Source organism: Prionailurus bengalensis, chromosome A3 (assembly GCF_016509475.1).
Source record: "Prionailurus bengalensis isolate Pbe53 chromosome A3, Fcat_Pben_1.1_paternal_pri, whole genome shotgun sequence".
Classification (NCBI taxonomy): Eukaryota; Metazoa; Chordata; class Mammalia; order Carnivora; family Felidae; genus Prionailurus; species Prionailurus bengalensis.
Window position 1 is genome coordinate 24,448,607 of NC_057354.1, and position 25,264 is coordinate 24,473,870.

The 25,264-nt window shown below is 46.0% G+C and overlaps 2 protein-coding genes across 17 annotated transcripts in view; one reads left to right on the forward strand and one right to left on the reverse strand.

Moving 5' to 3' along the window:
- Positions 1-14,390, forward strand: part of NCOA6 (nuclear receptor coactivator 6) — a 109,429-nt gene extending 95,039 nt beyond the window's left edge. For 8 of the 13 annotated variants that reach the window (XM_043604701.1, XM_043604713.1, XM_043604706.1 and 5 more), the window contains 3 exons: positions 2,548-2,584; positions 6,020-6,168; positions 13,823-14,390. In XM_043604701.1, coding sequence (XP_043460636.1) covers positions 2,548-2,584; positions 6,020-6,168; positions 13,823-13,866 — 230 coding nt within the window. In that variant the 3' untranslated portion in view covers positions 13,867-14,390. The remainder of the gene's footprint in view (positions 1-2,547; positions 2,585-6,019; positions 6,169-13,822) is intronic. The other 5 variants (XM_043604709.1, XM_043604710.1, XM_043604703.1 and 2 more) reach the window with 1 other exon arrangement.
- A 1,288-nt stretch (positions 14,391-15,678) lies between these two features.
- On the reverse strand, positions 15,679-24,456 carry TP53INP2 (tumor protein p53 inducible nuclear protein 2). Of its 4 annotated transcripts, none has more exons than XM_043604716.1 (5): positions 24,225-24,445; positions 23,292-23,399; positions 20,320-20,494; positions 19,627-19,795; positions 15,679-19,050 (listed from the first exon to the last, which is right to left on the reverse strand). In XM_043604716.1, exons 3-5 carry the CDS (start codon positions 20,441-20,443, stop codon positions 18,798-18,800), a joined length of 546 nt encoding a protein of 181 aa, XP_043460651.1. In that variant the 5' UTR covers positions 20,444-20,494; positions 23,292-23,399; positions 24,225-24,445; the 3' UTR covers positions 15,679-18,797. The 4 variants fall into 4 exon arrangements, with proteins under 4 accessions (XP_043460651.1, XP_043460649.1, XP_043460650.1 ...); XM_043604714.1 differs by having other exon boundaries at positions 19,627-19,915; XM_043604715.1 differs by lacking the exon at positions 23,292-23,399 and having other exon boundaries at positions 19,627-19,915; positions 24,225-24,456.
- Positions 24,457-25,264: the final 808 nt, after the last annotated feature.

Genomic DNA, 25,264 nt, shown 5'->3' on the forward strand with positions numbered 1-25,264 from the left:
GTTGCGGTGCCCATTGTCTGCCACCTAGCTGTGGATGGTTTCCATTGGACTGTTTGCCCTGTTGCATGACCCTGGCACTCATAGCTGGCAGCTGACTGGCCCATGGTAACTTGCTAGGGTGGCAAGCGTTCCTACACTCAGTAATTGCATATTCATGACAGGAGTGGAGGCTTGTTCTGAGAACCTCTGCTACAGTGAGGTAGCCACTTTTCCTGGGAGTCAGTCATTTCAGTCCTCTCTGGATGGCATTATGTTTCCCATGACCAAGAAATTGCAAATAGCATGAAGGATGGTGTTTCTGGAAGGTGGAGTCCATGGTAATCTGACAGATAATTGCTGTGGAATGCTGGGTCAGCTCAGAATGCGTGAGGATCTTGATGGCAATAACAGTACTGCCTTCATAGATAAATAGTGTAAGTGTGTTACAGTTTAATCTTGGCCTGGCCCTTTGTCACTGAACATATTGAGAGATACCAAAAAAAAAGTATGACACTTTTCACTCAGAGGTTAGAATCTCATTTACAGTCCAGTTCACACTTGAAAAAATTTGTAAGGAAAAAACAGTATTACCATGTTTAGCTTTGTGGGCCTAAATCAGTGAAATTAAGCTATAACTTGTGATTTTTTTAAAGATTTTATTTTTAAGTAATTGTTACACCCACAGTGGGGTTTGAACCCATGACCCCAAGATTAAGAGTCACATGCTCCACCAACTGAGCCAACCAGGCACCCTAACTTGTGTTTATTTTAAAAGCTGCTTCGGGTGCTATGTGCTATGTTATGTTCTATTGCACACTCTGGGTAAAATCAGGCTTCTGAAAAGAATGGTTGAGCAAAAAGCGTTTCTGCCATTCAGATTCTTCCTTTGCTACCAACTACCCACATGATGCATGACATTGTGCTAGGCACCTGACAAGGATAGGAGTGGAGCAAATCATTCACAGAAGGTATTAGATGGTAATGTTCATTTTTGGCGAGAAAAGGAGCAACTAAAAGAGGAAGGGAATTACATTTTCTGCCCCAATTCTTTACTCCAGAAAAATGTGCTTTACTATATCGTACATCTTCCTCAAAATAATTGGCCAAAGAATCCTATTGCTTTTAAAAGTTTGACTTAAATGAATCTCCTTAAAATACCCTCATAGTCACTAATTGCCTCACCAGATTCCTTTGATCTCTACTAATGTGAATTAGCTGTAATAGTGTTAAAGTTCTCAAAAGCACTGACTTTTGTTTCACATGAGCAAACTAATAAAATTTTTTGGTAATCAGCCTCTTTTGAGCTGTTTTCATTTTTGAGCACACATTACCTGAGTTTGTGTGCAGGCAACAGAGACCCAGTGAGTTGGTATCTATTTCAAGTGGAGGGTTTCCAGGTTTTATGGGTTAGATGTTGGGAGCTAAGTAGCAAATGAGAAGCAAGGATTCCCTCATCTTGCATTGAAGGCAGAGGGATGCAAGGGATTCCAGCATGAAGGCTGCATTGACATGAGTATCCTAACAATAACAGCAGCTAATTTTGAGTTCTTACTAAGAGCCAGGTGCTGTACTGAGTTTTTATATGTATTGTTCCATTTAATCTTAATTTTGAGGTGAGTAAAGTGGTTGTCCCCATTTTTCAGATGAGGCATTGAGCACAGAGAGTCAAGCACAGGGGTACATGGCTAATCAATGGCGTCAGAATTCTAACCTATGCACTCTGATTTCACTGCCTTCAAGGAAGTTAACGTGTAATCTCTGGGGTAGATGAGGCATGTACACTGAATCTGCTGTGCTGAATTCTCTATAAGGGGAGGCAGGAACAGGTACAGAGCTGTGGGAGGCCAGAAGCAGGAGAGATCACTGCTGTCTGGTGCATTAGGAAAGTCTTCTGGAAAGATGAAACTCTAAAAGTGATGTTTTTCTGCTGATGCTGAGAAAGAAGTGCCTGGTAAACCCATAGAATATTCATTTAAGCAAAACCCTGCTAGACAAATTACTGAGATTTTCCTTTCTTAGAGGGTATTGTGGGGAGTTTGAGGAAGAGAGGAATGTAATGGAGTCTGTAGGCATTAGCTCAAAGCAAAGCAGTCTGCACTCTGTAACTCAGTGAGGAAGTCCTTTGGAGGAGAATGCATCCTTAATATATATTTAAGACATATTTTAAGATTACTGCCTTTAAAAACAAGTATGAAGAGGTTAGGGATATTTTAAGAAAGAAACCAATCTCTTCTACAAGAGAGGAAGAGGCTTATTTTACTAATCTAGTTATAGCTGGGTGAAATATGAACCAGGTAGTGTGAATCTAGTTCTATTGATCCAAACAGGATTATTTCACAGTGTGGAGTAGAAATAAAAATAGACCAAGTAAGTGTCTTATGCCCCAGACTACTGAGTTGTGTCCCTGCCAACTCTGTCTCCATACCATGTAGGGTGAGGATCCTGCTGGGCATGAAGACATGTTAGCCTAAATAGGGCATTTAGAATTCTGAGACACCTCCCTTCTCCCAGTGGACATAGACACCAGAAGCTCCCACATCTCATTTCTGTCCTTTGTATTTTTCACAGAACTTGAGGCAAATGCTGCCATGGTCTCTGGACAAAGGTAAGATGATCATTCTGCAGACTAAGCGTGAAAACGGCATAAGCCTCTTTGAAGGGAAGGGTATCGGCTTTCTCATCCTTTAAACCTCTCTTCACCTTGTCCTTTTTCCTTGACTCATTGTGCCAGTCTGTTTTCCCTGCTAAAACAGGGGAGCTGTCATGAGTCCTAACCCCTGAGAGGTAACATTTCCCTTAACAAAGCTTGGTGGCCAAGTTTCTACCTTTTTTGGTTGTTTTGAAAATTGAATGAGATAACATGTTCAGCACTCACCATAGTGAGTAAATAGTAAGTTCAGTATGTAAGAACTGTTGTTATATTGTCATTAATAATAGTCCTTGCAACACCTTCTAAAGCATAGCTGTTTGATCCTCCAGGCTTAAGAGAGAAAGCCAGACAGGGTCTGAACCCCAAAATTCATGCTTTTCCGGTTATACTACAAAGCCCCACATAACCTAATAAAATGAAATACACCTGTGGCTTCACTAACTCCATGGAAAGGAGGAGGAATAGTTCCAAAGTAATTCCTTTTTTAATCTAGTAATGCATTGGATAACATTTTAGAGAATTTATCATATTTGTACAACTTAGTTTATAAAACACCTTCACAATCATTTTCTCATTTAATCCTATCCACCCTTTGAGGTGGTCATAATAACCAACATCTATCTGAATGCATCTCATGCTATGCACTGGTTTGCAAGCCGCTTAAGTGTATCATCTCATTGAATTTTCACAGTATCTATTAGGAAAGTAAATTCTGTCTTACCGGTAAGGAACCTGAAGCTCAGAGAAGTCAACTAAATTGCCCAAGGCCACAGATTTAGTAAATGGTGCAACTGATATCCAAACTCAGGTGCCCTGATTCCAGAACCCTCACACTTATGTATTGTAGCAGACAAAATGGGGATTATAGATCAAGAACCTGAAGCATAGAGGAAGTTAAATATCATGTCCAATAAGTATATAGGTAAGACTTGACCCCTGTTCTTCTGCCTCACAGATTCATTGGCATTCCTACTACATATTTCTCCCTGTTTTTATTTGAATTGGCTAATATTTGAATTCATTTGCCCTTACCAAGCATACTCCAGCTGTGTGGCTACACAAAGAAGATAATCAGATCAAAAAAGGGTATTTGTTTCCAGAGCTATCTGAGTACTGACCATATGAACAGCAGGACAGTACTTCTGTGGCTTTTGTTTTGCCAGGAGAAAGAGGCACCTCTGTTAGGAATCTTTCTTCCTCAGAGACTTTGACCATTTTCGGGGCTCCTAGCCAGAAAGCCATCCTTTACCATCTCTAAAAGGATGTGTGAATACCCCTGACTTACAGTTCTACCCCAGCTCTGGCCTTGCCTCTTCTTCACTTGACTTGGTTCATGGGGCAGTTGTTAGATATAAAGCAAGATGGTGAACAGTATGGCCAAATTCCCAGCTATCGTACCACCAGTGAAGGGTCCTATGGCAGGAATGAACAATGGAGGGGTAGAGGGAGTTCATAGGCCATGGTTAATGCCTCTAAGGAGCTCCTGATCTAGTGGAAGGCAGAAGATATTAAAATAAAATATGCTGTACAACCTGATGGGTGCTCTTGAATGCCAGATACAGACTGTGAACCCAAAAAGAAGAGACAGCTTTACTTGGGGAGTAAGGGTCAAGGAAGACTTCCCAGAAGAGACATCCCTTTAACCAGCTTGTTTTGTTGCATTACGTTTGTTTAAGTTCCATGCCTTACAAGCAAGTTTAATCAGCGTTTTTTTCCCTAATGATTTTGACATGCATTTTTTTTGAACCATGCAAGTAGTAAAAAGTTTATTAAAGAAAATTTGAAATTCAGATCAGAGAATTAAAAAGAAGAAAATTACCAGAGCGCGTGAGTGGCTCAGTCAGTTAAGTGTCCGACTTCAGCTCAGGTTATGATCTTGCAGTTTGAAAGTTCAAGCCCTATGTCAGGCTCTGTGCTGACAACTCAGAGCCTGGAGCCTGTTTGGATTCTGTGTCTCCCACTCTCTCTGCCCCTCTCCCACTCTCACTCTTTCTCTCTCAAAAATAAATAATAAACTTTAAAAATTTTTTAAAGAAGAAATTACCAATAAACCAGTATTCCTACGACTCAGACAATATTCACTATGTATATTTTAGTTCATTTTCTACTTCTCTTCAGAGTATGTATACAGATAGGGAATATTTTATATGTAAACACTATAATATTTTTATATATAGTGATATATATATAAGCATTATACACACGTGTATTTCACACCCATTCATTCGTATGTAGTTACATATATATGCTCAACATGTCTTATGACGAAAATAGGATTATACTATTCATAACATTGGTAACTTTTTTCCCACAGTAATGTGTCATGAACAGTTTTTATCATTAAATAGCTTTCTACAACATGATTTTTCATGACTGAATGTGAATGTGCCATGTTTTAGTTTTAAAATCTGTTGTAAAGCATTTAGGTCTTCTGTCTTTATTAGTACTTATATAATGCTTTGACATCCTGTGTGTAATTACAGCTCTGTAAAAAGATTTGTTTCCTTAGGCACCTAGAAATGGAATTGCTGAGCCAGAGGATTACACCAGGGTTTCTCAGCCTCAGCGTTATTGACAGCTTGGACCAGATAATTCTTTGTTGGGGTTGGGGGGGAAGAGCTGTCTCATGCATTATAGAATATTTAGTGGCATGCCTGGCCTCTGCCCAGAAGATGCCTGTAGCATCCCCCACTCAGTCACGGCAGTCATCTTAACAATCAGAAATGTCTCCAGACATTTTTAAATTGCTAAATGTCTCCTGGGAGGCCAAAATGCCTCCTATTGATAACTGTTGGGTTACATAATTTACACTCTGATCAGGAGTTTCTGTCCTCATACCCTCAGTAGTACTGGATATTACCAATTTTAAATCTTTGCAAACTAAAAAAAGGGGATTGAGGTAGGGGTAATCAGTATACCCAGCAGTATATATACTCTGAATACATTCTCATGTGTATTCTATAATGTGACTTAGGCCATTATATGATTATACAGGCACATAGAAAATACCAGTACATATTAGTAATTTCCTAAATTTCAGATACTATTAACTTTTGAAAAGGAATATTGTTATTTTAAGAAAAGGGTGAGGAAGTTTTGGAATTTTTATTCCAAGTTCTTAATTTCTTTTACCTGTTTTTCCACAATTTCACCAGCAATATGCTTTTTAGTATTTTATTTTACTACTGTAACAAGCTAGACTCACTTTTAAATTGTGAGTAATATAGAAGGTATTTTGTTTATTGTCCCAGAGTGGAATATTTTCTCTTCAGAATGACTGTATAGTTCTTAATCTCCTGCCTCACAAATGAAGCTCTATCTGAAGAGCTTTTTTGTGTGTGTGACTTGATTCCCTCTCCTTCTTGGAAACTTTGTGCTTCCCTCTGTCAGCAGTGAGCCCAAAGAGATCATTGAAAAGTCCAAAACCCCAAGCCGAAGAAACTCCCGAACTGAAGAGCCAACTGTGGCTTCTGAAAGCGTGGAAAATGGACATCGCAAGCGATCCTCTCGGCCTGCTTCAGCCTCCAGCTCTACTAAAGGTTAGCAGTGCAGTGTGGGTGCTTTTGTGGGTCAGATAGAAGAATGGGGTCTTTATCACCACAGCAGAGGACTTTGTCTTTTATCTATGCTTCTGTTACTTTGACTTCTACTGTCTGTCCCTCCTTTGTTTGTTAGTTCATTTACCTGTGTGTTTTCTGTGTATGTGCACAGAGCAGCAAGCACTGTTGGGGAAAAAAAAAAAGAACATAACAGGGCAGATTGATTCGTGATCACCACTTCAGATATGTGCTCAATATGGCCCAGCCATCCTTCTGTGATCAACTCTCTTTTCCACTCCTCTGGCCCCTACTTTCTCTCCCCTCTCTCAGCAGAGACTCTCACCTCTCCACAGAGAAAATAGAACTGCTTCAGCTGTCACTACCAAGACCTAAATCTACTAGGATCCTCCTTTGCTCCTACTATAATAGAGCAGCTGTCCCTCCTCCAGTCTAAGGCCAGTTCCTCCACTTGTGCCTCTTTGATCCCATCTTCTCTGACCTTGTCAAGAACCTTACACTACTACCAGTTTTCTTTCCTGTATTGATTGCTGTCTCCTTTTTTAATTCATGATGTCCTTGGTTTCTGTGACCTAGAGCTCTCCATAGTTTTCTCTCTACCTCTCTGGCTTTTCCTGCTCAATCTCTGTAGCCAGTTATTAGATGTTGCCCTTCCTCACAGTTTGATCCTGAGTCACCCTTTCTCTTCAACTCTTCTCTCCCTAATTGATCTCACTCATGCCCTTCTTTTTTAGTTACAACTTTTCACAGATGACTCCTAAATTTGCATTTCTAGTACAGACCTCTAAAAATCTTAGACAACTGCATGTACATCCTTACCAGGACTTCAAATTCAACATGTCTGAAACCAGACTTGTGATTTTCACCCCCACTATCAGGTCATCTGCCAGTGTTCCCCACCTCAGGGAATAGCACCACCATCTGTCGATTGGGCAAGTCCTCCTTGGCATCTCTCCCTCATCCTCACATCTCTCATGTTCGTTACCAAAAGCTGCTGATTTTATTTCAAGTGGCCCAAATTCATCCCCTTTGCCCCATCTTCATTGCTACTGTAGCTTAAAACCCTTTGGTGATTTACATTGTAATTTGGATTAAAGTCTGAAAGTACCAACATGGATTAGAAAGGTTCTATGTGGTCTGGCCCCTGTCAGCCTCTCCTGGCCTCATCTGACTTCCCTCAGCAACTCAGACATGCCGCCCTCTCGTCACAAGCCTGTGTGTGTGTACACCCACTGCAGGGAGTGTTTTTCCCTCTTCCTTCCTCCCTTCTCCTCATTAACCTACTCTTTGTACTTAGCTCACTTGACACTGCTATGAGGAATCACAGCCCCATGTTCTCCTTCATAATACCACAGCTTTAATTTTATATTTATTTATGTGATAATTAATATACATGCCCTGTTAGGGCAGGAGTTTGTCTGGTTTTGCTCACCACTATATCCTCGGTACCTGGTACAGTGCCTTATACAAAGAGGTATATAATCAGTAACTATTATATTAATAACCATCTATCAAATATATATTAAGTACTTACTACATGCCAGGCTCTGGGGATGTAATAGTGAAAAGGGAGAGTCTCTGTCTTCATCATATCAGTTATATACCAGCCAGAAAGACAGACTAATACAGCGTGTTAAATGTTAAATGCTATGATAACAAACTTACATGGTACTGTAGGAGCATATTGCTGGGATGCTTTACTCCTCTGCCTAGTCATAGAAGGCTTTGAAAAAATGATGTTTAAGTTGAGACCTGAAGAATGAGGAGGCATTATCCAGGCTGTGGGAGTTGAATGAAATATTCTGGGCAAAAGTACGGCATGTGCAAAGGCCCAGATCTGAGGGAGAGTCATCCCCTCTGGGAATGTGCTGAGCTTGAGTAGCTCAGCTTAGGCAAGAGGTGGAATCCTGGCCAAGTGCCTGATACCAGCAGGGCTGCTGAGACGCAGTCCAGTACCATTGGGATGCCAACCTGAAGATGAGGGCAGGTTGTGGTGCGCCAACACAGACACTGACCTGAGAACTCAGCTGTTATTGGCAGGTTGTGTTTCTCGGCAAGAATTTCACAATTCCTCATGAGAGCCCCTGGGTAAGCCACAGGTCTACAGATCATACAGGTAAAGCAGAGGTGTAGAAGTTACCTTACCTCAGCCCATCAGAGAGGGAGGAACCTTTTTTCCTCTCCAGGCATACTGTGTACACCACAAGCAGAGTCCTCTTAGGTATCCCCACTTTGATGCCGAAATGGAATCAGCCACTTTTCTTCCTCCTCCCTGGGAATTATCTCCCAGGCAGAGATTTGTTTGGAAGGAAGCACTCCTTTCAGTATATTGAATACTAAACTTAGAACACTAAAGGGAAGATTCCTAGAGTTCTGTGGGAAAATCTGCTTCCCCTCAGTTCTTTGTATTCTTTATTTAATGTTTGTTTATGTATTTATTTAGAGAGGTTGAGACAGAGAGAGTGCAGGGGAGGTCAAAGAGAGAGGGAGAGAGAGAAAGAATGCCAAGCAGGCTCTGCGCTGCCAGCACAGAGCCCATTGCGGGGCCTGAACCCATGAACTGTGAGATAGTGACCTGAGCTGAAATCAAGAGTCAGACACTTAACCAGCTGAGCCACCCAGGTGCCCCTCAATTCTTTGTATTCTTTTGGCCCCTCACTTTCCCAGAGATCGAAGTTTTCTAGGCTATAGAATATGGTGTGTAATTACCTTTAAAGCAGGAAATAAGTGTTGACCTTTAGAGATGTCACACACCAGATTTTTGGAAACTTCATCTAAGTCCAAACCCTCAAGATAATAAGGATGTCATTTATAGTGTACCAGAAAGAATTAATCAAAGGAGCAGCTGGGACAGTTAAGAAGAGATGCCCAAATTAGGGCCAGTTTGTAGAGAACTGCCAGCCAAGCAAAGATGGAAAGCTGGAACGTGTTTTAGAAGAGGGTGGGGAGTAGGCGTGTACACTTAAGGACGTTGTCCCAAGGTGGTATTCATGTATTCCAACATGGTATTCATGGAATGCCTGCCCCATCCGTGTTCTGAAGCTTAGCAACTAGCTTAGGAAAGGCCATAATAACTTGAAAGCTTTGTGAGTTTGCATGGAGGGGTGCTGGATGTCTCCTGTGAAGATAAAGAGAGCTCCGGCCAAACCCCAGGAATCAGTCATGTACAGATCTCTACATCAGCTTCAAGCCCTCAGGCTCCCAGTTCTGAACTCCCAGGGTAAGTTACCTTTTGTACCCAAGATGAGTGCTATAGCTGTTTTGGGTTTTAAGTGCTAGAGCTCTTGGATCCAAATTAAAGAATAAATATGCATATTATTTGGGCTGCTATGTTGTATCCAAAACTCTGAACCAAAGTCATAAAATAACTTTTTGTGATGTATTTGAGCCCATACCCAGGGAATGATCATAAAATATCATGGTAGTTTCCTTCAAGTTTTGAGGGGAGAAAAAGGTTTGCCTTTTTTGCACTCATACAATGTGGGTCATATTTGCACAAACAGAATCAGAAATGGTCTGTGTTTTTCATGAGAACCTTGAAATCAGCTGAGAAATATGAGCGGTGTATAATGAGAAATACTGGTACATTTGTATTGTCAGAGAACCAGTGACATTAATTATGCTCCTGCTGTGAGAACAGAGTTTGCTTATCTCGTGCTGGCCAAGGCCTCCTGTACTGCCAGGTTGGAGCAGGTGGGACAGATTATTTCTGGGCAAGTCTAGAGAGGCACACATGGTTAATAGGTCACTCTTTAACCTATTGTTTTGTTTTTGATTGTTGGGTTCCCCCCCCATCCCACTTTTAATTACAGACACAAAAATTGGCTCTCACAAACTAGTGAGCTTCTTTTTAAAATTGCGCTTGGTCAGGTGTGTTGTTACAAATATGCAAATGAGTAGTTCCACTTCCTGATATGAGGTGTTGCCTATTAACACAGAAATGATTTTTCTCATTTTTCTTGTCATTCTTCATTTACTCTTCTGTTAATAATAGTTTTTATATTATGCTTTCAATTGGAAAAAAGATTAGTAGTTAAAAATGTAAAGTTCAATGCATAAGTTTGAAACCAGGGAAGGTATGCTAATATGAAGGAAGTTCAGAGCAACTTATAATCAGTAGCAGCTGTGGGTGTTCCTGGAATGCCTTAAGATGCCTCTGATAGCAAAGTGGGGTGAGAGTCCTACCCTCCCCACAGTCAGTGACTTGAGAAGCAACAATCTCAAAAAACATTCTTAAAATGAAAATGTTATTGTGGAAATGTAAATGAACATTATATGGAGAAAACTCTGAACAGTAACTGCCTGAAACTGCACTCTTGTAGTAGCATCATTCAGAAAGCAGCCATGAAAATTTTGAAAGGAAAGTTTCAGAATTTTCTTTACAAATAAATAGAAATCTTGGCTAGAAGTAGTACAGTAAAAAGCATAATGAAGTGAGCGAGGTCAAGGTCATTTTCTAAAACTCCTTGAACGGTAAAGGTAAACTCCACATAGTAGAAGATTTAATAAACCCTTGTACTGTAGATTTGGCCAAATTTGCTTAAGGTCAAAATGAGGCAACCAGTGTGTGTGTGGGGGGGGGGAAATGCCCATGTCAAATTATAAATGTAAATGTTCTCCAAGGATGTATATACAACCATCTGAAAGACTGTTATTGACCCAGTTACTTACCATATACTTTGTTCTAAAATATTACTATAAATGATGTTACTTTTAGTCTTTGGACTACTTTTATATCTCTCAAGACATTGATTTGTAAAAATCGTTGATGGTTGAAAAAACTTGGATTTTCCAACAATGTATGTAATATTTATTTTGCTAGTATGGTATTGAGTATGGGACTTGGGAGTGGGATTATGCACAGTCAGTTAAGGTAGGCAGCCTTTAGGAACAGACTTGATGTACACTCTGAATGTACCATCAACCACTTCATTACTTCCCTAGAATTCCTTTACCTTCAAGAGGTAACCTCCAGATTCTCTTATTGTGTTCAGCGGAGTAGTAAAAGTTGTAACATTTTGGAGGAAGTATAAAGTTGAACTACAAAAACAAAAAACTCATCTTTTCAGATAGATTTATAAAGACTTCAAAAGTGACATTGTCCTGTGACCGAGATTGCCTAAATTTATCTAGCGAAGGTGATAAAGGACTTCAAAATCAGGTTGATACAGCTTTTTCCCTCATGGAAGTATAAAAGCGCACCCTACACCCATTTCCCACACCTAGCCCTAGCATCTAAAATATTATTTTTTTTGCAGTTTCTAGCACAAATCACTTGTTGATTCATGGTCCCACTCACTGATTCATCCTCAGAAGCAGAATCAGTCTGCCAGATCATTGGGTGCTTTGGAGCAGTGACAGATGGGAACAAACAAGGAAGGAGGAGGGGGAGGAAGAGGCTGGGGTGCTCTTCCCAGCCACATCCCTCAGTCCTTCATATCACAACAAAGAGAGGCTCCCAAAGTTGGCCTAATTAACAGATATCTTTCTAAGAATGAACACCCCATCAAGACAAAACCCTGTATATTTTTCCTGCAAATGACAAATTTGCTACAGTGAAAAGGAAACTTGAAAGCTGGACTGGGAGTTGATTATAGGGAACTGGGGTGGGTGTGAGACTCTTAGTTTATTTCATGGAATTAAAGAACACCATTATCAACATCCTGTCAGATTAACTGTCCTCTGATTAGCAAAAGACTATGGAGTAAATCAGAGAGACTGACTGTACCACATGGCACAAGCAGAGTGACCTTCCAGCAAGAAGATATATACACACTGGAATTTTCACCAACAGAAGCCCTAAAACATTACACAGGCCACTCCTCAGAAAGTCATTGAGCCTTATTACTTCCTAGCAATTACTATAGCTAACAGCAACATTTTTGCTTTTTGTATCTACATCTTAAGTCTGTGCTCTCAAAATATGATACAAAAGAGAAAAAAAATTTCTTAGAACACTGAATCTAACATGTAGCATCAGGAACTTTAGCCTAGGGGCACCTGGGTGGTTTAGTCGGTTAAGTGTCAAACTCTAGATATCAGCTCAGGTCATGATCTCACAGTTTGTGGGTTCAGGCCCTGTGTCAGGCTTTGCCCTGACAGTGTGGAGCCTGCTTGGGATTCTTTCACTCCCTCTCTCTCTGCCCCTCCCCTGCTCACTTGCTCTCTCTCAAAAAAAAAAAAAAAAAGAAAAAGAAAGAAAAAAAGAAAATTTATTTATCCTAATTTCCAGAAATGAATAAAACTGATTCATCTTACATATTATTGTGTTAGATAGAAAATATTTTTTTCTCCTTGATGGGAAGTAATTTTAAAACATTGTTTTCAGGGTGCCTTGGTGGCTCAGTCAGTTAAGCATCCAACTTCAGCTCAGGTCATGATCTCACAGTTTGTGGATTCGAGCCTGCGTTGGGCTCTGCACTGACAGCCCAGAGCCTGCAGCCCGCTTCAGATTCTGTATCTCCCTCTCTCTCTGCCCCTCCCCTGCTTGTGCTCTCTCTCAAAAATGAAAATAAAATAAACCTTTAAAAAGATAATAAACCTTTAAAACATTGTTTTCATATTAAGACCAAAAGATCTGTGGAACAACATGAAGAATGAGAGTGAATTTAATATAAGATTTTGTTTTTCTTAAATGTTTATTTTGAGAGAAACAGCAAGGGGGAGGAGTAGAGGAGAGAGAGAATCCCAAGCAGGCCCCATGCTGTCAGCACAAAGCCTGATACAAGACTCGATCTCATGAAGCATGAGATCATGACCTGAGCCGAAACCAAGAGTCAGACACTTAACCGACTGAGCCCCCCAGGCACCCCTAAGATCAATATAAAATTTTAAAGAAATGTTTACATTTGGAGAGCTTTAAGCTATTCATTGTACTCTGCTGTAGAAGACTTATGTGTGGAAAAGTTTTTGAGAAACATGGTTTAAATATGGAATAAGATTGAGTTGATTGAAGACATTAAAAGAGGAATGAAAGGAACACATTTATTCCCTTTATGCCACTGTTCTCTGTGTGTAAGTTACTCAGGTCCCACCTCTTCCATGAAGCCTGCAGGCTCACCTGGACTCAGAGCAGGCTGTGGCTTGCTCTGAATTGCTTCTGTGCCTGTGTGTAGACACTTGACCAGGGATCGTGATCATACTATTTAGAGACTTTGATTATAGTACAGCAAAAAGAGTTGCTTACTGCAAAATAATGGCTTGGCTCCAAAAGAGATCCGGAGGCTGGTTCTTTGCACTCTGGCACAGCTTACTCACTTGCTTGTAGCAACACTCATGGATGTATCACCAAAAGCACTCATTCTGTCATTTCACTGGGTGATAAGAACTGGTGATGGAGATTGTGGGGTTAATTGCCCAGCTCCAGATGCTCTCCCCACCCCTGCCTCTTTTTCCAACTGCTTATGTGTGCTCCATTTCCCACCACCTGTACCCTACGTCCCAAGTCTCCAAGGCCCTACTCTACAGGTCTAGGCCTGATACCCTCTCCACACTGAGCACTCCTTTTGAGGACCTTAGATTTATTCAGAGTCCAGTAGGACCCCACTCCGGCCAGCCCTGCTTCCTGTGGACTGCCTAAACAGCACTGCCATAAAGAGTTGCCTCAGCTGAGCATGTCCTTTCTTTCCCCCGACAGACATAACCAGTGCGGTGCAATCCAAGCGAAGAAAATCCAAGTAAACAAGCTGGACAGCGACTTGATCCTTGTAAATGTGTGTGAATTTTACAAAAAGCAATTTTGAGCTGTGACTTTTTAAAATCCATTTCTGTACAGTTAGTCATTTTAATAAAGCAGCCCTTTTCCTAGTCCCTGCAACCTGTTTCATAAAGTGCAATGGGGAAAGCAGAGTTGTTGAACCCTTTTTTGGTGTTGCAAGATGAAGTTCAAGGTTTCTAAAATGTTGCCATGTATTGAGAGGAGCTAATGCAATTATGTTATTAGTTTTCACATTTCCTAAGCAGCCTAGAGTACAGGGTGAGCATTTTTAGATCTTCTAATGATGTATTGTGCTGTGGAAGTTATGTGTGTGAATAGCAGTAGCGGGAGCAAAAAGAAGCTTCTCATTTGGAAATGTTGTAAATAATTTTATTATATAGTGTTTTGGATGTATTTGTTGTAGAAATGGACCAGTGAATAAAGAGAATCTAAGGGTTTGTACAATGTGAAATATTGAATGTGTTAAATAAATGTCATTGTCCTAGAACATAAATGTACGTTATTGGCAAGGGATTACTGGGTGAACAAACTCTTTGTTTGGACCATAGATGAATAGGAACAGCCTTCTTTGTAAGTTAGAATTCCACCTTGTCCTTACTATACTGACTTTGAAGAAACTAGCCTGTTTCAGTGTTTCAGCACTGTACCAGGCACTTTGATAGATGTTGGTCAAATTTGTTTTGGATGCAAATAACAGAATCAACTTAGGATCAAAGGCCACCCAGAATTTTTTAGGGACAGGAAGCCATCAGTAACCCAGATGCACTTTTTCTCCACCTCTTACATATGTTTCTACAGTGACAGGATGGATTGCTTCAAAACAACTGTAAACATTTCCTCCATTCAACAGATAAGCCCAGACTAACCAGCAAGATTCTTTGTAACAGCATCAAGAATCTAGCCCACTTTAGAGAGAGCCAAAGCATAAGAGACTCTTATAAACTGAGAACAAACTGAGGGTTGATGGGGGGTGGGAGGGAGGGGAGGGTGGGTGATGGGTATTGAGGAGGGCACCTTTTGGGATGAGCACTGGGTGTTGTATGGAAACCAATTTGACAATAAATTTCATATATTAAAAAAAAAAAAAAAAAGAATCTAGCCCACTTTAGGTCAGCTTTCCACCTTCATTTCAGTTCTGTGGTTAGATCAGGTAGCTTCCAAATAAAAGTGGTCATTTTGTGTGGTATACTTCAAAGATGTCCACGACTTTTCCGCCCTTTGGGTACCCTGTTTCTCATCTACATTAGGCTTAGGGGTGATTTCTCATCAATATGCCCAGGTTTTGCCCTTTCCTGGCTTAATTCCTACCTAAAAATTATAGACTCCAAACCTGCTGCTTCTGCCCCCACCCTATTCTCAACCTTCAGTGAACTCTGATGCTTAGGGCTCTGTCCTTGTCTTGGTCTGGGCCTCTGCCTTCTGCTGTGTCTTCTACAGCTAGACACAGACTCATCCCTTCCCCTGCAGTCTCTCCTTGCCCTTGCCAGAACCTAATGCCTGAGACCATGACTCCGTCATGCTTATTCTCATCTGTGTTTCAATTGTCATTATAGATGTTTTGGGTTATAAGGATCCTCTGAAAGTAGTTATTTATGAGTCAGACCCCACAATTGCCTGGTTCTATTTCCAGCAAGCTCATCTTCCCTCTTCCTTCCCTGTATGTGACACACACAACCAGAACCAAAGCCAGCCTAGTAATAATCCCTATGCCAATACTGTGCTTGAGATTGCAGAGTGCTGCTTCTACTTTAGCTCTATACAGACAGAAAGCATAATGTGCTTTAAATAGATTTTTATTTATTTTTCTTTATATTAATTTTTTTCTCCCATAGAGGAATAACATCAAAATCTAACAATCAGAATCCTGTTATACACGTACACAGGCATGCCACATGACTGGATTGAGGTGGTTGTGTCCTTGAGTCTGTCAGCATGTCACAACATGGTCAACCAGAGTTGCCTCATTTCAGCCAGTCTCAAAATACATCCAAGAGGGATTCATTCAACTTGTTGGTTTCATTTGGAACTAGGTGGCAGTGCAAGAGGGAAGATACTGGGGGCTATGGTGTGTCTGCATTCAGTCCCCTCACATAAAGCCACATGGATCTGAGGAGGCATCCAAGAGCTCTAGTGGGGTTCTTGTTGCACCTAAGACATTCTAGGTCAGAACAAACTGATCAGGGTTCCAGGTGGGGGGTGGGGAGCAGGCATACCCCCAAACAGCAGCAAACTGCATTCATACACACATGGTACCCTGCGAGGGCCAAACTGGCAAAAGCTGGAAAGTGACAACCAGCTTGAAGAGAGCACTCAGACATATTGGGGAATTACTGTAAGTCACCCTTTGATGTACTTGGGTCTCACTGTAGAAACAGGGGTCTCTCTGACATACTTAGTTTTGGCAAAGTGCTAGTAATATTGACATTAATTAATACAACTTCTCCAGGGTCTCTGAAAACATCAGTCACGACAGACTCTCTCACCCCCTCCTGTCTAAGGTTGCATAGGACTTTATGAATTCTAGTTCCCTCGTGTATTCAAGTTCTGTGGTTTAAAAAAAAAATCCTGAAGCATGCTCAAGGTGAAAGGCACATACACAGTCAATACAGTATGATGAGGTCTGATGCTTCAGGAATCAGACTAGCAGGAGACTGAGTAGTGTTCGTTCATAGAAATCTATACACAATTAAAATATTGCCACACTTAAATGCTACCGAATCTGTAGGAAAGTACAAAAACATATGAGCCTTACAACCAGCCAGGTGATGACATTGGAGGGTTCTAGAACTACAGGAGCCTCCAGAAATATGTGTAAGGAGTCTCTTGAAATTTGAGCCAAATGTCCTATAACTTGCTCGCCCCCTCCACACCAGAAGGATCATGGGGACTGCTCACAACTGAGCCTATGCCCCAGCTGGCAGCAAAGGAGTAGGCAGGAAGAGCTGGAGGGAGCTTAAGCTCTCGGAAGTGCGGGAGACCCTAAGCTGGCTGTGAAGTGACCACGGGGTTGCTGAAAGAATAAAAGCAACTCTTTATAACTGAAGGAGAACCTTGGCAAGAGAAGCAAGGTTGTAACTACTGGGGCCCTAGTGGACTGGCTTAGGGACTTTGATCTCCTTTTACTGTAGATTTGGCTTGGATAGGAGACCCCAACAGGAACTTCCTTTGTCCTCACCCTGGCAACCATGGGGCTACCCCCTCCCTTATCCATATACCCAACACGAGCCTTGGGGCTATAAGATCAGGGAGGGCAGCTGCCTTTACCGTCATGAGATTATAGAGTTTTCCAACCAAGCCTCAGCTTGGTTGTGAGGCCTAGAAACCTGGAATTGGAATGAGGGGGAAGGCCTATGTAAGTATGTAACAGGAAATCTTAAAAGTGTCAAGGAAGAAAGCACACACTAAAAAAGGACAATTAGAGGAAAAGGGAAGCAACTCAGGATATCCCAAGAAGCTGTTGCTGGTGACTGAGCCCAAAATTCACTCCCACCATAAGAAGGAGAATGCTGTCTGCCTGTGACCCCGCTGGTCTCACCCAGGGATTCAAGTTCCCTCCTCCAGTTGCTTACCAGAGAGGGGAAGGGGAACCATAGGGCCTCCATTTCTCCCCATTGGACTAGAAAGGAAGAGAGCCCTGGGGGAGAAAATGAGGGGCCCCCTGGAAGCCCTGAACCTGGATAGGGACTGTTTGGGGTTTGGGACAGTGGGGCTCCTGGCTTCCTACCCGGGAGTGTTTATTAGCCATCCTGAGCAGAGTGAAATACAAGGCCAGAGGTGAAACATGAAGGCGGAGCTGTCAGTCTTGGGATGGCTTCACCCCACAGCTTGTCCTCCCCAGCATCATTCCCCTGCATTCTTACTCTGGAGTGTGCACTCTCCCTGCCTAGAAGCCCTCTGGCCTGCATCTCTCCTAAACTAGTTCTAGCACCTTGGGCACGTGAACATATGGCCAGGATGGCAGGGCCTTGCCCAGCCTCTATTCCTGGGGTGACATGTTGGGGGTAGGGCAACAAAGTACTAAGCCCTTCAGACTCAGGCGTTCAGAGGAGTGAATTTCAGAGGAGAGATATGGTAAATGGGATTATAAAAACTGGGGGCAGACTCCAGGCTCAAGCCCAAGAGGAGGGCTTGGCCACTGAGCAAGCACAGGGCCAGCTCCCATGGTGCCCTGCTCCCCACAGGTTTCTAACCTGTATGTCCTGTCTACATCTCCAGTAGGCTGCCTCTTACCCTTGATTCCCTCCACTTCTCCTTCTAACTCACATCTCACAGTCCTATTCCACATACTTTACCTTTACAGGCCTAAACAACTCCAAGGAGTCCAATCCCAGGGGAGAGGGAGGGGGGAGACTAAAGGCAGAGGCCTTTAGTCTCAGCCCCACCCCCTATCCGTTTGGGAGGGAATTACTGGGAATGAATAAGGGCAGGGGTGCGTGTAGTGCCAAACATGAGATAGGTGAGGCTGTAAAGTGGGAATTGAAGGCAGAGAAAAGAGCTAGGTCTGGGAGAAGAGGCTAGTGGAAGGAGTGAGCCAGAGGTACAGGAACGGAGGGCAAGGATGAAGAGGAAGTCGGGGTAGAGATGGGGACAGAGAGCAGAGAAGGAAGGAAGGATGGAATGTCAAGGGAGGGGGAGGAAATGGAGGATTAGATATCAGGCATGGGGTCGGAGGGTGGGCAGAGGGGCTTCAGAAGCGGATTAGAGGATCAGTGGTGGGAAAATCGAAGGAGGTGGGAGAGGGGGCTAGCACCCCACCTCTCTCAAGGAGGAGGGAGGTTGTAGTGTCCAACCCAGGTGGGCGGAGGGCGCTCCTCGCGCAACACACTGGCCGCGGCAGAGGGGCCCGACAGGGGTCCGGGATCCGCGAGGCGCTTGTGGTTCGGCCGGCGGATCCTCAGTAGTTGAACTGGCGCTGGCATGGCTGATAGACGAAGCTGCCCTGATGCTTGGGCCGGCGCGAACGGCTCTCGCGGGCGCGGTTCTGCCGTTGCACCACCTTGGCGCTCAGCGCGTGGCGCTCGGCGCGCTGCCGGGCCCGCTGTACCCGCCGCGCCTGGCCCGCCTTCTCTAGCAGTGCAGCCCGCGCCGGCAGAGGGGCGGCGGCGTGGTGCAGGGCCCGGGGCTCGCGACGGGCGGGCGCCAACTCCCTGCGGGGACAGAGCAGGGCTCGGTCGGGGCCGGACAGGTCCCGGGGCGGAGAGGAGCGCTGGCACCGCCCACCCAGTCCCCGCAGCGCAATGCTGTCTCTGCTCTTAGCAGGGCGCCCGGTGCCCTTCTTGTGGGCCCCAAGCCTTCCTCCGAGCCAGCCTGGAGACGCCTCCGCAGTTCTAACCCCTGTGACGATTAAACCGGACTCCAGGGAAGGCTCGGCTCCCACCTCCAATTCGGTTCTTACCTTCCGAGCTAGCCTCTGGAAACCCCACCCCTCCGGCGCTCCGGCCTCGCCCCTCCGCCAAACCCGCCCGAAGCCTCGGAGCTCCGTGTCTCCCCAGCCCTGTCGGGGCCAACAAGCCAGGCCTCTCCCTCTCTTAAAGCTCCGCCCCTTTACCCTCAGGCCCTCCCCTAGCCTCGCCCCGCTCTTTGCCACGAAGACACGCCTCTAACGGCCCCGCCTTCGACGCAGGGCGGGCTCCTGGTCGCGCTTCCCCTAGCCTCCCGGCCTGGACCCTTGCCTCCCGGACACGCTTCTCTAGGTCTCCAGGCTACGTCCCCGGCCCGCTCACCCTTCGCTAAGGTCGCCGTCAGGCAGGGCAGCGTCGGGATGCGGGGAAGGGGGCCCAGGCTCCAGCACTATGGTGCTGCCGGTGACGTAAACGGACATGCTGGGATGCTCGATGAGGAGGTCCTCCAGGGGGTTGCTCTGGAGGCGGGCGGGCCCGAGTCCGGGCCCCTCTGCAGTAAAACAGGCGGGAGGGGTAACAAACCAGCTCTCGTCCATCAAGGAGGGCGCGGGCGGAGGGCGGCCTGCGGGAGCAGGAGCGGCCCCGGGGCTGGGTGGAGCCGCGTAGCTGTCTACGGGGCGCGGGAGGGGTAGCCATGCGGAGGAGGGGGCGCAGCGGGGAGGGACACACACACACACCGGACACAGTGGGGCGGGGAGAGAAAGGGCATCGTTAGTCAGACCCGCAGCCCCGCCTGCCGCGCCCACGGGGCACCCACGGGCCAGGAGTCTCGACCAGCTGCCCTAGGGCACATGAGGTGTGGGCCCCAACGCTGAGCTGCCAGGAGATGGCCCGGGCTTTGCATGGGATGGGGCCCTGTTACCCTGCCTTCACAGTCACTGCCTCAGCCCCAGTTTGCCCAGGAGGCCAGGCGAGCTTCCCAATCCCCTAGTAGCTCCCTTCCCCTCCGCAGCTCGGCCACCTGCCCATCACAGGCCCAGGAATCAGAGTCCTGGCCCCCGACTCAGGCCTCACCCGGCAGATCAATGATGAGCCAGCCGTCCACTTCATCCTCCTCGGAGACGAAGGCTCGGGGGCATCCGGGGTCCTCGGGGGGCGGGGGAGTACTGAAGAAGAGGCTGGTGAGGCGCTGGAACATGGTGGGAGAGTGAAACGGTCTCAGGGGGGCGCCCAGCGGCAGTGCAGATACCTGGGAGGTGCAGAGAGGAGTCACAGCGCCCACCCGACTCCCGGCTAGGGATATCACCCCCAGCCCTCAGAGCATAGTGAGAGTACGCTCTAAGGGATGTGTGGGGAAGCTCTGCGGTGTGTGCGTGTCCTGGTAAGTCCACCTGCTTTCATGCTTCTCTATTTTCTGCGTGACCTTAGGAAGTTATTTAACTCATCTGTGCTTTAGTTTTCTCATCTATCAAATGCCAGTGATAATAGTACCTTCCTCTGGGCCCTTATAAGAATTACACGAGCTAATAATAGTACCCTCCTCTGGGCTCTAATGAGAATTAAATGAGCTAAACACAAAGTGCTTAGAGCCGTACCAGGGCACAGAGTAAGCGTTCAGTAAAAGAATCAACTAGTTAATTATTAACATTATTGCATGCTCTAGGGGCATGGAAGGAGTGATATATATGACTAGACTCTATCAGGAAAGGTCTCCAGAGGGTTGGACATCCACGCTGAACCTTGAAGGGTAAATAGCAGTTCTCCAAGCAAGGAAGAAACTGTCTGATATTGTGATTACTTATTATCATAATACAGCTAACATTCATGTGCTAGGTACTGTGCTAAGCACTTTACCTATATTACCACAGGTACTTCTCACAACAACTCTAGGAAGTGGGTCTAATTATTATCCCTCTTTTACAGGTAAAGAAACTGCGGCTCAGAGAGGTAATGTAACTTGTGCAAAGTCTCACAGCTAATAAGACACAGAAGTTGGATTTAAACCCATACAGTCAGATTCCTGAGTCAGCACCCCCAATCACTATACTCCATTGCCTTTGCTGGGTATCTCTCTGGATTAGACAGTTTTAACTTGGTGACCTGGGTATTTTTCTGGGAAGAAGTTTTCATCATGATTTCCTAACATTACTCCTTGACCCCCCCAGATTAGGAACCACTACTTGAGCCTGTGTGGCTTGTAAAGTACTGGCTAGCAGAAATCCCACAGAGCCGCTACCATGTGATTGCACAGCTCTCATCTGTGTCTGTCAGATGAGGTTCTAAGATCCTATTCCCATGGGCCCTCCCCCCTCTCACCCCCTATACCTAAGCTCCTGCTCAAGGGCAGCATTCCTGGCTAGGAGGAAGATCAGGTTGCCTGGCCTCAGAGAGACAGCAGGCCAGTGGGAGGTAATGATGAAGGGAGGGCCTATCAAACCTCAGGAGCCCTTAAGGATGAGCAATGAGGGTAAGACCAGGACCCAACCCCTCAATCAGCCCTTCCCTGGATGAAAATAAGAAAGGAGATCCCCTGCTCCAGGAATAGAGATGTCAAGGAGGTGGCTATAGACCTGCCCTTCTCCCCACTTCAGCCTGCCTTAGGACTAGGCCTGGCTAGGAGTCCCCTGGATGTCCCAAAGCTTGAGCCTCCTCACCTATCCCCTGAAGATGGTCAACCATTTTGCTACTGAGACACTTGTCACCTTCCTCTAGGGATGTTTCCACATTTCCTGTAGAACTCCCTGGGGGCATGTCTACTTTTCTATTCCCTGGAGGCAGTCTACACTTACTGCTAACCCACCTGAGTTATTTCTATGCTTGTTGCTATCCCTCCCATTTCTGGGATATGTTTTCATATTTGCCACAGAATCATCCAACCTCCATAAACAGAGTATTTCCACATTTGCAAACCCACAGTGGGCTCCAGACAGAAGTATTCCCTGGGTGCTGGCTTCTCTGGTGGGAAATCTACAGAGATTATGATAAAAGGTTGGGCACCCCCAACTAGTGTCTGCCTGATACAAGCCACATATCCCAACCTGTCTGTCGGCCATAGGGAGTCAGTGATTCAGTTACCAAAAATCCTGAAAGTTTGGCCCCTCCTGAAGGAAGAGAAGGTTGGAGCCTTGGTGAGGGCCATCATATTCACCTGGCCCATTTTACAACCTGAGAATCAGAGGAAATCAGTCTATCCAAAGACACACACTAGATGGTGGCCAGGCAGGTCTAGTCCCAGGACACTAAACATCCAGCCCAGAGTATACATAGGAAGGCCTCAGCAAACAATCACCCAAAAATATAATGAGGCAGGGGAGATAGGGAGGTCAGAGAGGAGTCAGAACTTTTCAAGTTACTGCTCACCTCAAAACCCCTCTGCCCAGGTATAAAAGGGTTTAGAGTTCCTAACACCAAGATTCATCATGCATTTACCAGAGCACCCACTGTGTACCAGAACCCATTGGGGGTCTCCTCAAATTATAGACAGATTAAGGTAAAAGAGGTTCAGTGGGAGGAAGCTCCCTGCCTGAAGTCACACAGCAAATAAGTGACAGAGCCAGGAGTGACAGCAGCACCAGCCAGCCAGTGCCCACCCCCTCTCATGACCACTGGGGGAGCCTCCCAGATTTGCTTTCCCAGCTTTGCCAGCTTCCTGGTTCTCACATTCCCAGTTCTGCTCCAGGGAGAACCATTCCCTTTAATAACTACAGCAGCTGTGCCCAGAATAGCTCTTGAGCCCCAAGCCACTTCTACCCCACCCATCCTTTAGCAAAGCCCAGGCTGGGATGGGACTCTTGGCCCAGTCTCTGGGCCCATCCACTTGGAAAGCCAGAACTCTCCTTCTCCTACTCCCTTCTCCTGGCCCTCTCTGTAAGCAGAGAAGGGGGCAGCACAAGCCTAGTAATCACCAGCACTAGGCCAGGTCATGTCCTTCTCAGCTGACAATGCTAGGGGTTGGGGAGGTAATAAAGGGCCAAGCAGGGAACTCTCACCCTCCATCCTACCCCAACATCAGCCCCAGAGACACCCTGAGGCAGCCAATGACTCACCTTTCTGTGGTCAGAAATTTTGATGCAGCAATTTTATTGGGCTCTGGGTCTCCAAGGTTCAGAGTGAGGGTCAGGGCCACAAAAGGGGACCAGGTCTCCAGAGGCCTCCTGGAAAAAGATCCAGGAATGAGGGGACCTAAGAGCTCCATAAAATTTGGATGGCAATGAGCCCAAGGTGGAGGAGTCCCCAGTGTTAGGAGGATGTGTCACTTGTTACTTGTATTGAGTTCCTACTAGGCATGTGCCATGGCTAATGCATCTATCATTCACTCAGTAGGTATGACTCTAATTAGCTTCATGACCTGGAGTAAACAATTTCCCCCCTCTGTGCTTCAGTTTCCTCTTCGGTGAAATGGAGTCCAAGACCCCTTGTTTGGGGGTTGGGAGTGACATCCTCTAAAGCGCTGCACACAACAGCGATTAGGAAGATCAGGCTCCGGCTTGGTAGTCCCGGGGGTGCAGAGCTTGGAGCTGGAGAGAGGGTATTCCGCCATCTGGCGCTGCCCCCCAACGACCTAGAAGTGGAGCTCTGGGCTGCCTCTGAACTCCAACCTACAGCCAGCAGCGCCGCCCGGACCTAAGTAGGGGATCAGAGGCCTGACTACAGCACCTGGGTTAGCCCAGGAAACTGCCGAGGCCCTTCCGGGCCTGCTGCCTTTCAGCGTTCCTCACCCGTGAGCCAAGCCCCGACCCAGCGTTTACCGGGTCACCGGAGGACAGGCGACCCGAGCTGGGGGGGCGGTGCCGGCCTTGGTGACGTCTCAATGTCATATGCAAATAGAGAGACGTCACGGTCTACCAGCGTGCGGCAGCCAATCGGGAGATGGAAATGCAGCCCGGCCACCGCCGGCGGAGACAAAGACCCGGGAGCCGGGAGCTCGGGGCGTGTCCAGAGACGCGGGACCCCCTGGGCCGAAGCCGGTCTGGACTCACCTTGGGGAGGGGGAGGTACGGCGGGTGGGGTGGCTCTGAGGTAGTTGCGCGGCGGAGCGTCCGGGCGTCGGCGCTGATCACAGGCCGGGCTGCATCGCGGGGCTGGACTGGGAGGCGGCCGGGCTCCGGCTTGGAAGCTCGCGGCTGCTGCGCTCGCCTGCGGGGCTTTGAGACTGTGCAGCCGCTGCTGGGCTCACCGCACAAATTGGAACGTTCAAACAGCTGATTGTGACGTCACAAAGGAGCCCGCCCGCCTAGCGTCACCGGCCGGCGGAGCGGTGGCCAATCGCAAGCTTCGGATCCCCCCTCCCCACCCCCTCCGCGATCCGCTGGATAGTGGCTCCTTCCAGACTCCGAGCCTCGGGGGGCCTCCCAGAGAGGCCACTGCTGAGTTCTTTGACCCCTAGCTCCAAGGGAAACTTACAGACCTCTTAATGAGGACGGTCCCCACTCCCTACGAGATCCCCATCTTCTGCATTTCCTGGATATGCCCTAGCGCCCTCACCTAGCCCACTGTCCCCCATATCCTTTCACAGGGATCCTCTCTCCAAATCCCCTAATCCGTACTCTTTTCTCAACTCCACGTCCGTGCACGTCCATTCTTCCCATCAACCTTCCCTCTTCTCTCACCTCACCCCTTCACATTCTCTGCTTTCCCCGCTCTATTTTTCCTGAGCCTGGCAGGCTTGGGAGGTAAGGGACATCCCTTTCCCTGGTTCCAGGGGAACACCCAGGAATGTAAAGGAATTGGCTCGGTTGACGGGAAGTTTTTCAGAATGGGACTTGAAGAGGAATTGCCCTGGACTGAATAGCCCATCTGGAGATGGCTCTGTACTGGAACATTTATGCTTTATTTAATCCACATTGCTACCAGGGCTGACAGGACAAGGATTATTAGGTCTGATTTACACACAGCGGAACTTACAGGCTCACAAATCTCACTGTTAGTATGTGGATTAATTTTCAATTATGCATTCAACAAAGATTTATTGAGTACCTCGTATTGCCACTGCCAGACCACTAACTAACATTTACTAAAC

Bases quoted from the DNA above. Each gene is read 5' to 3' on its own strand.
- TP53INP2 (XM_043604715.1), bottom strand. From the start codon at position 20,443: ATGTTCCAGCGCCTCACCAGCCTCTTCTTCAGTACTCCCCCGCCCCCC. The intron at 19,916-20,319 runs GTGAGGCCTGAG...CGCGCCCCGTAG, and splicing joins GCTCATCATTGATCTGCCGG to ACAGCTACGCGGCTCCACCC. The intron at 19,051-19,626 runs GTGAGCGGGCCG...CTGTCCCCGCAG, and splicing joins GACGGCGACCTTAGCGAAGG to GGAGTTGGCGCCCGCCCGTC.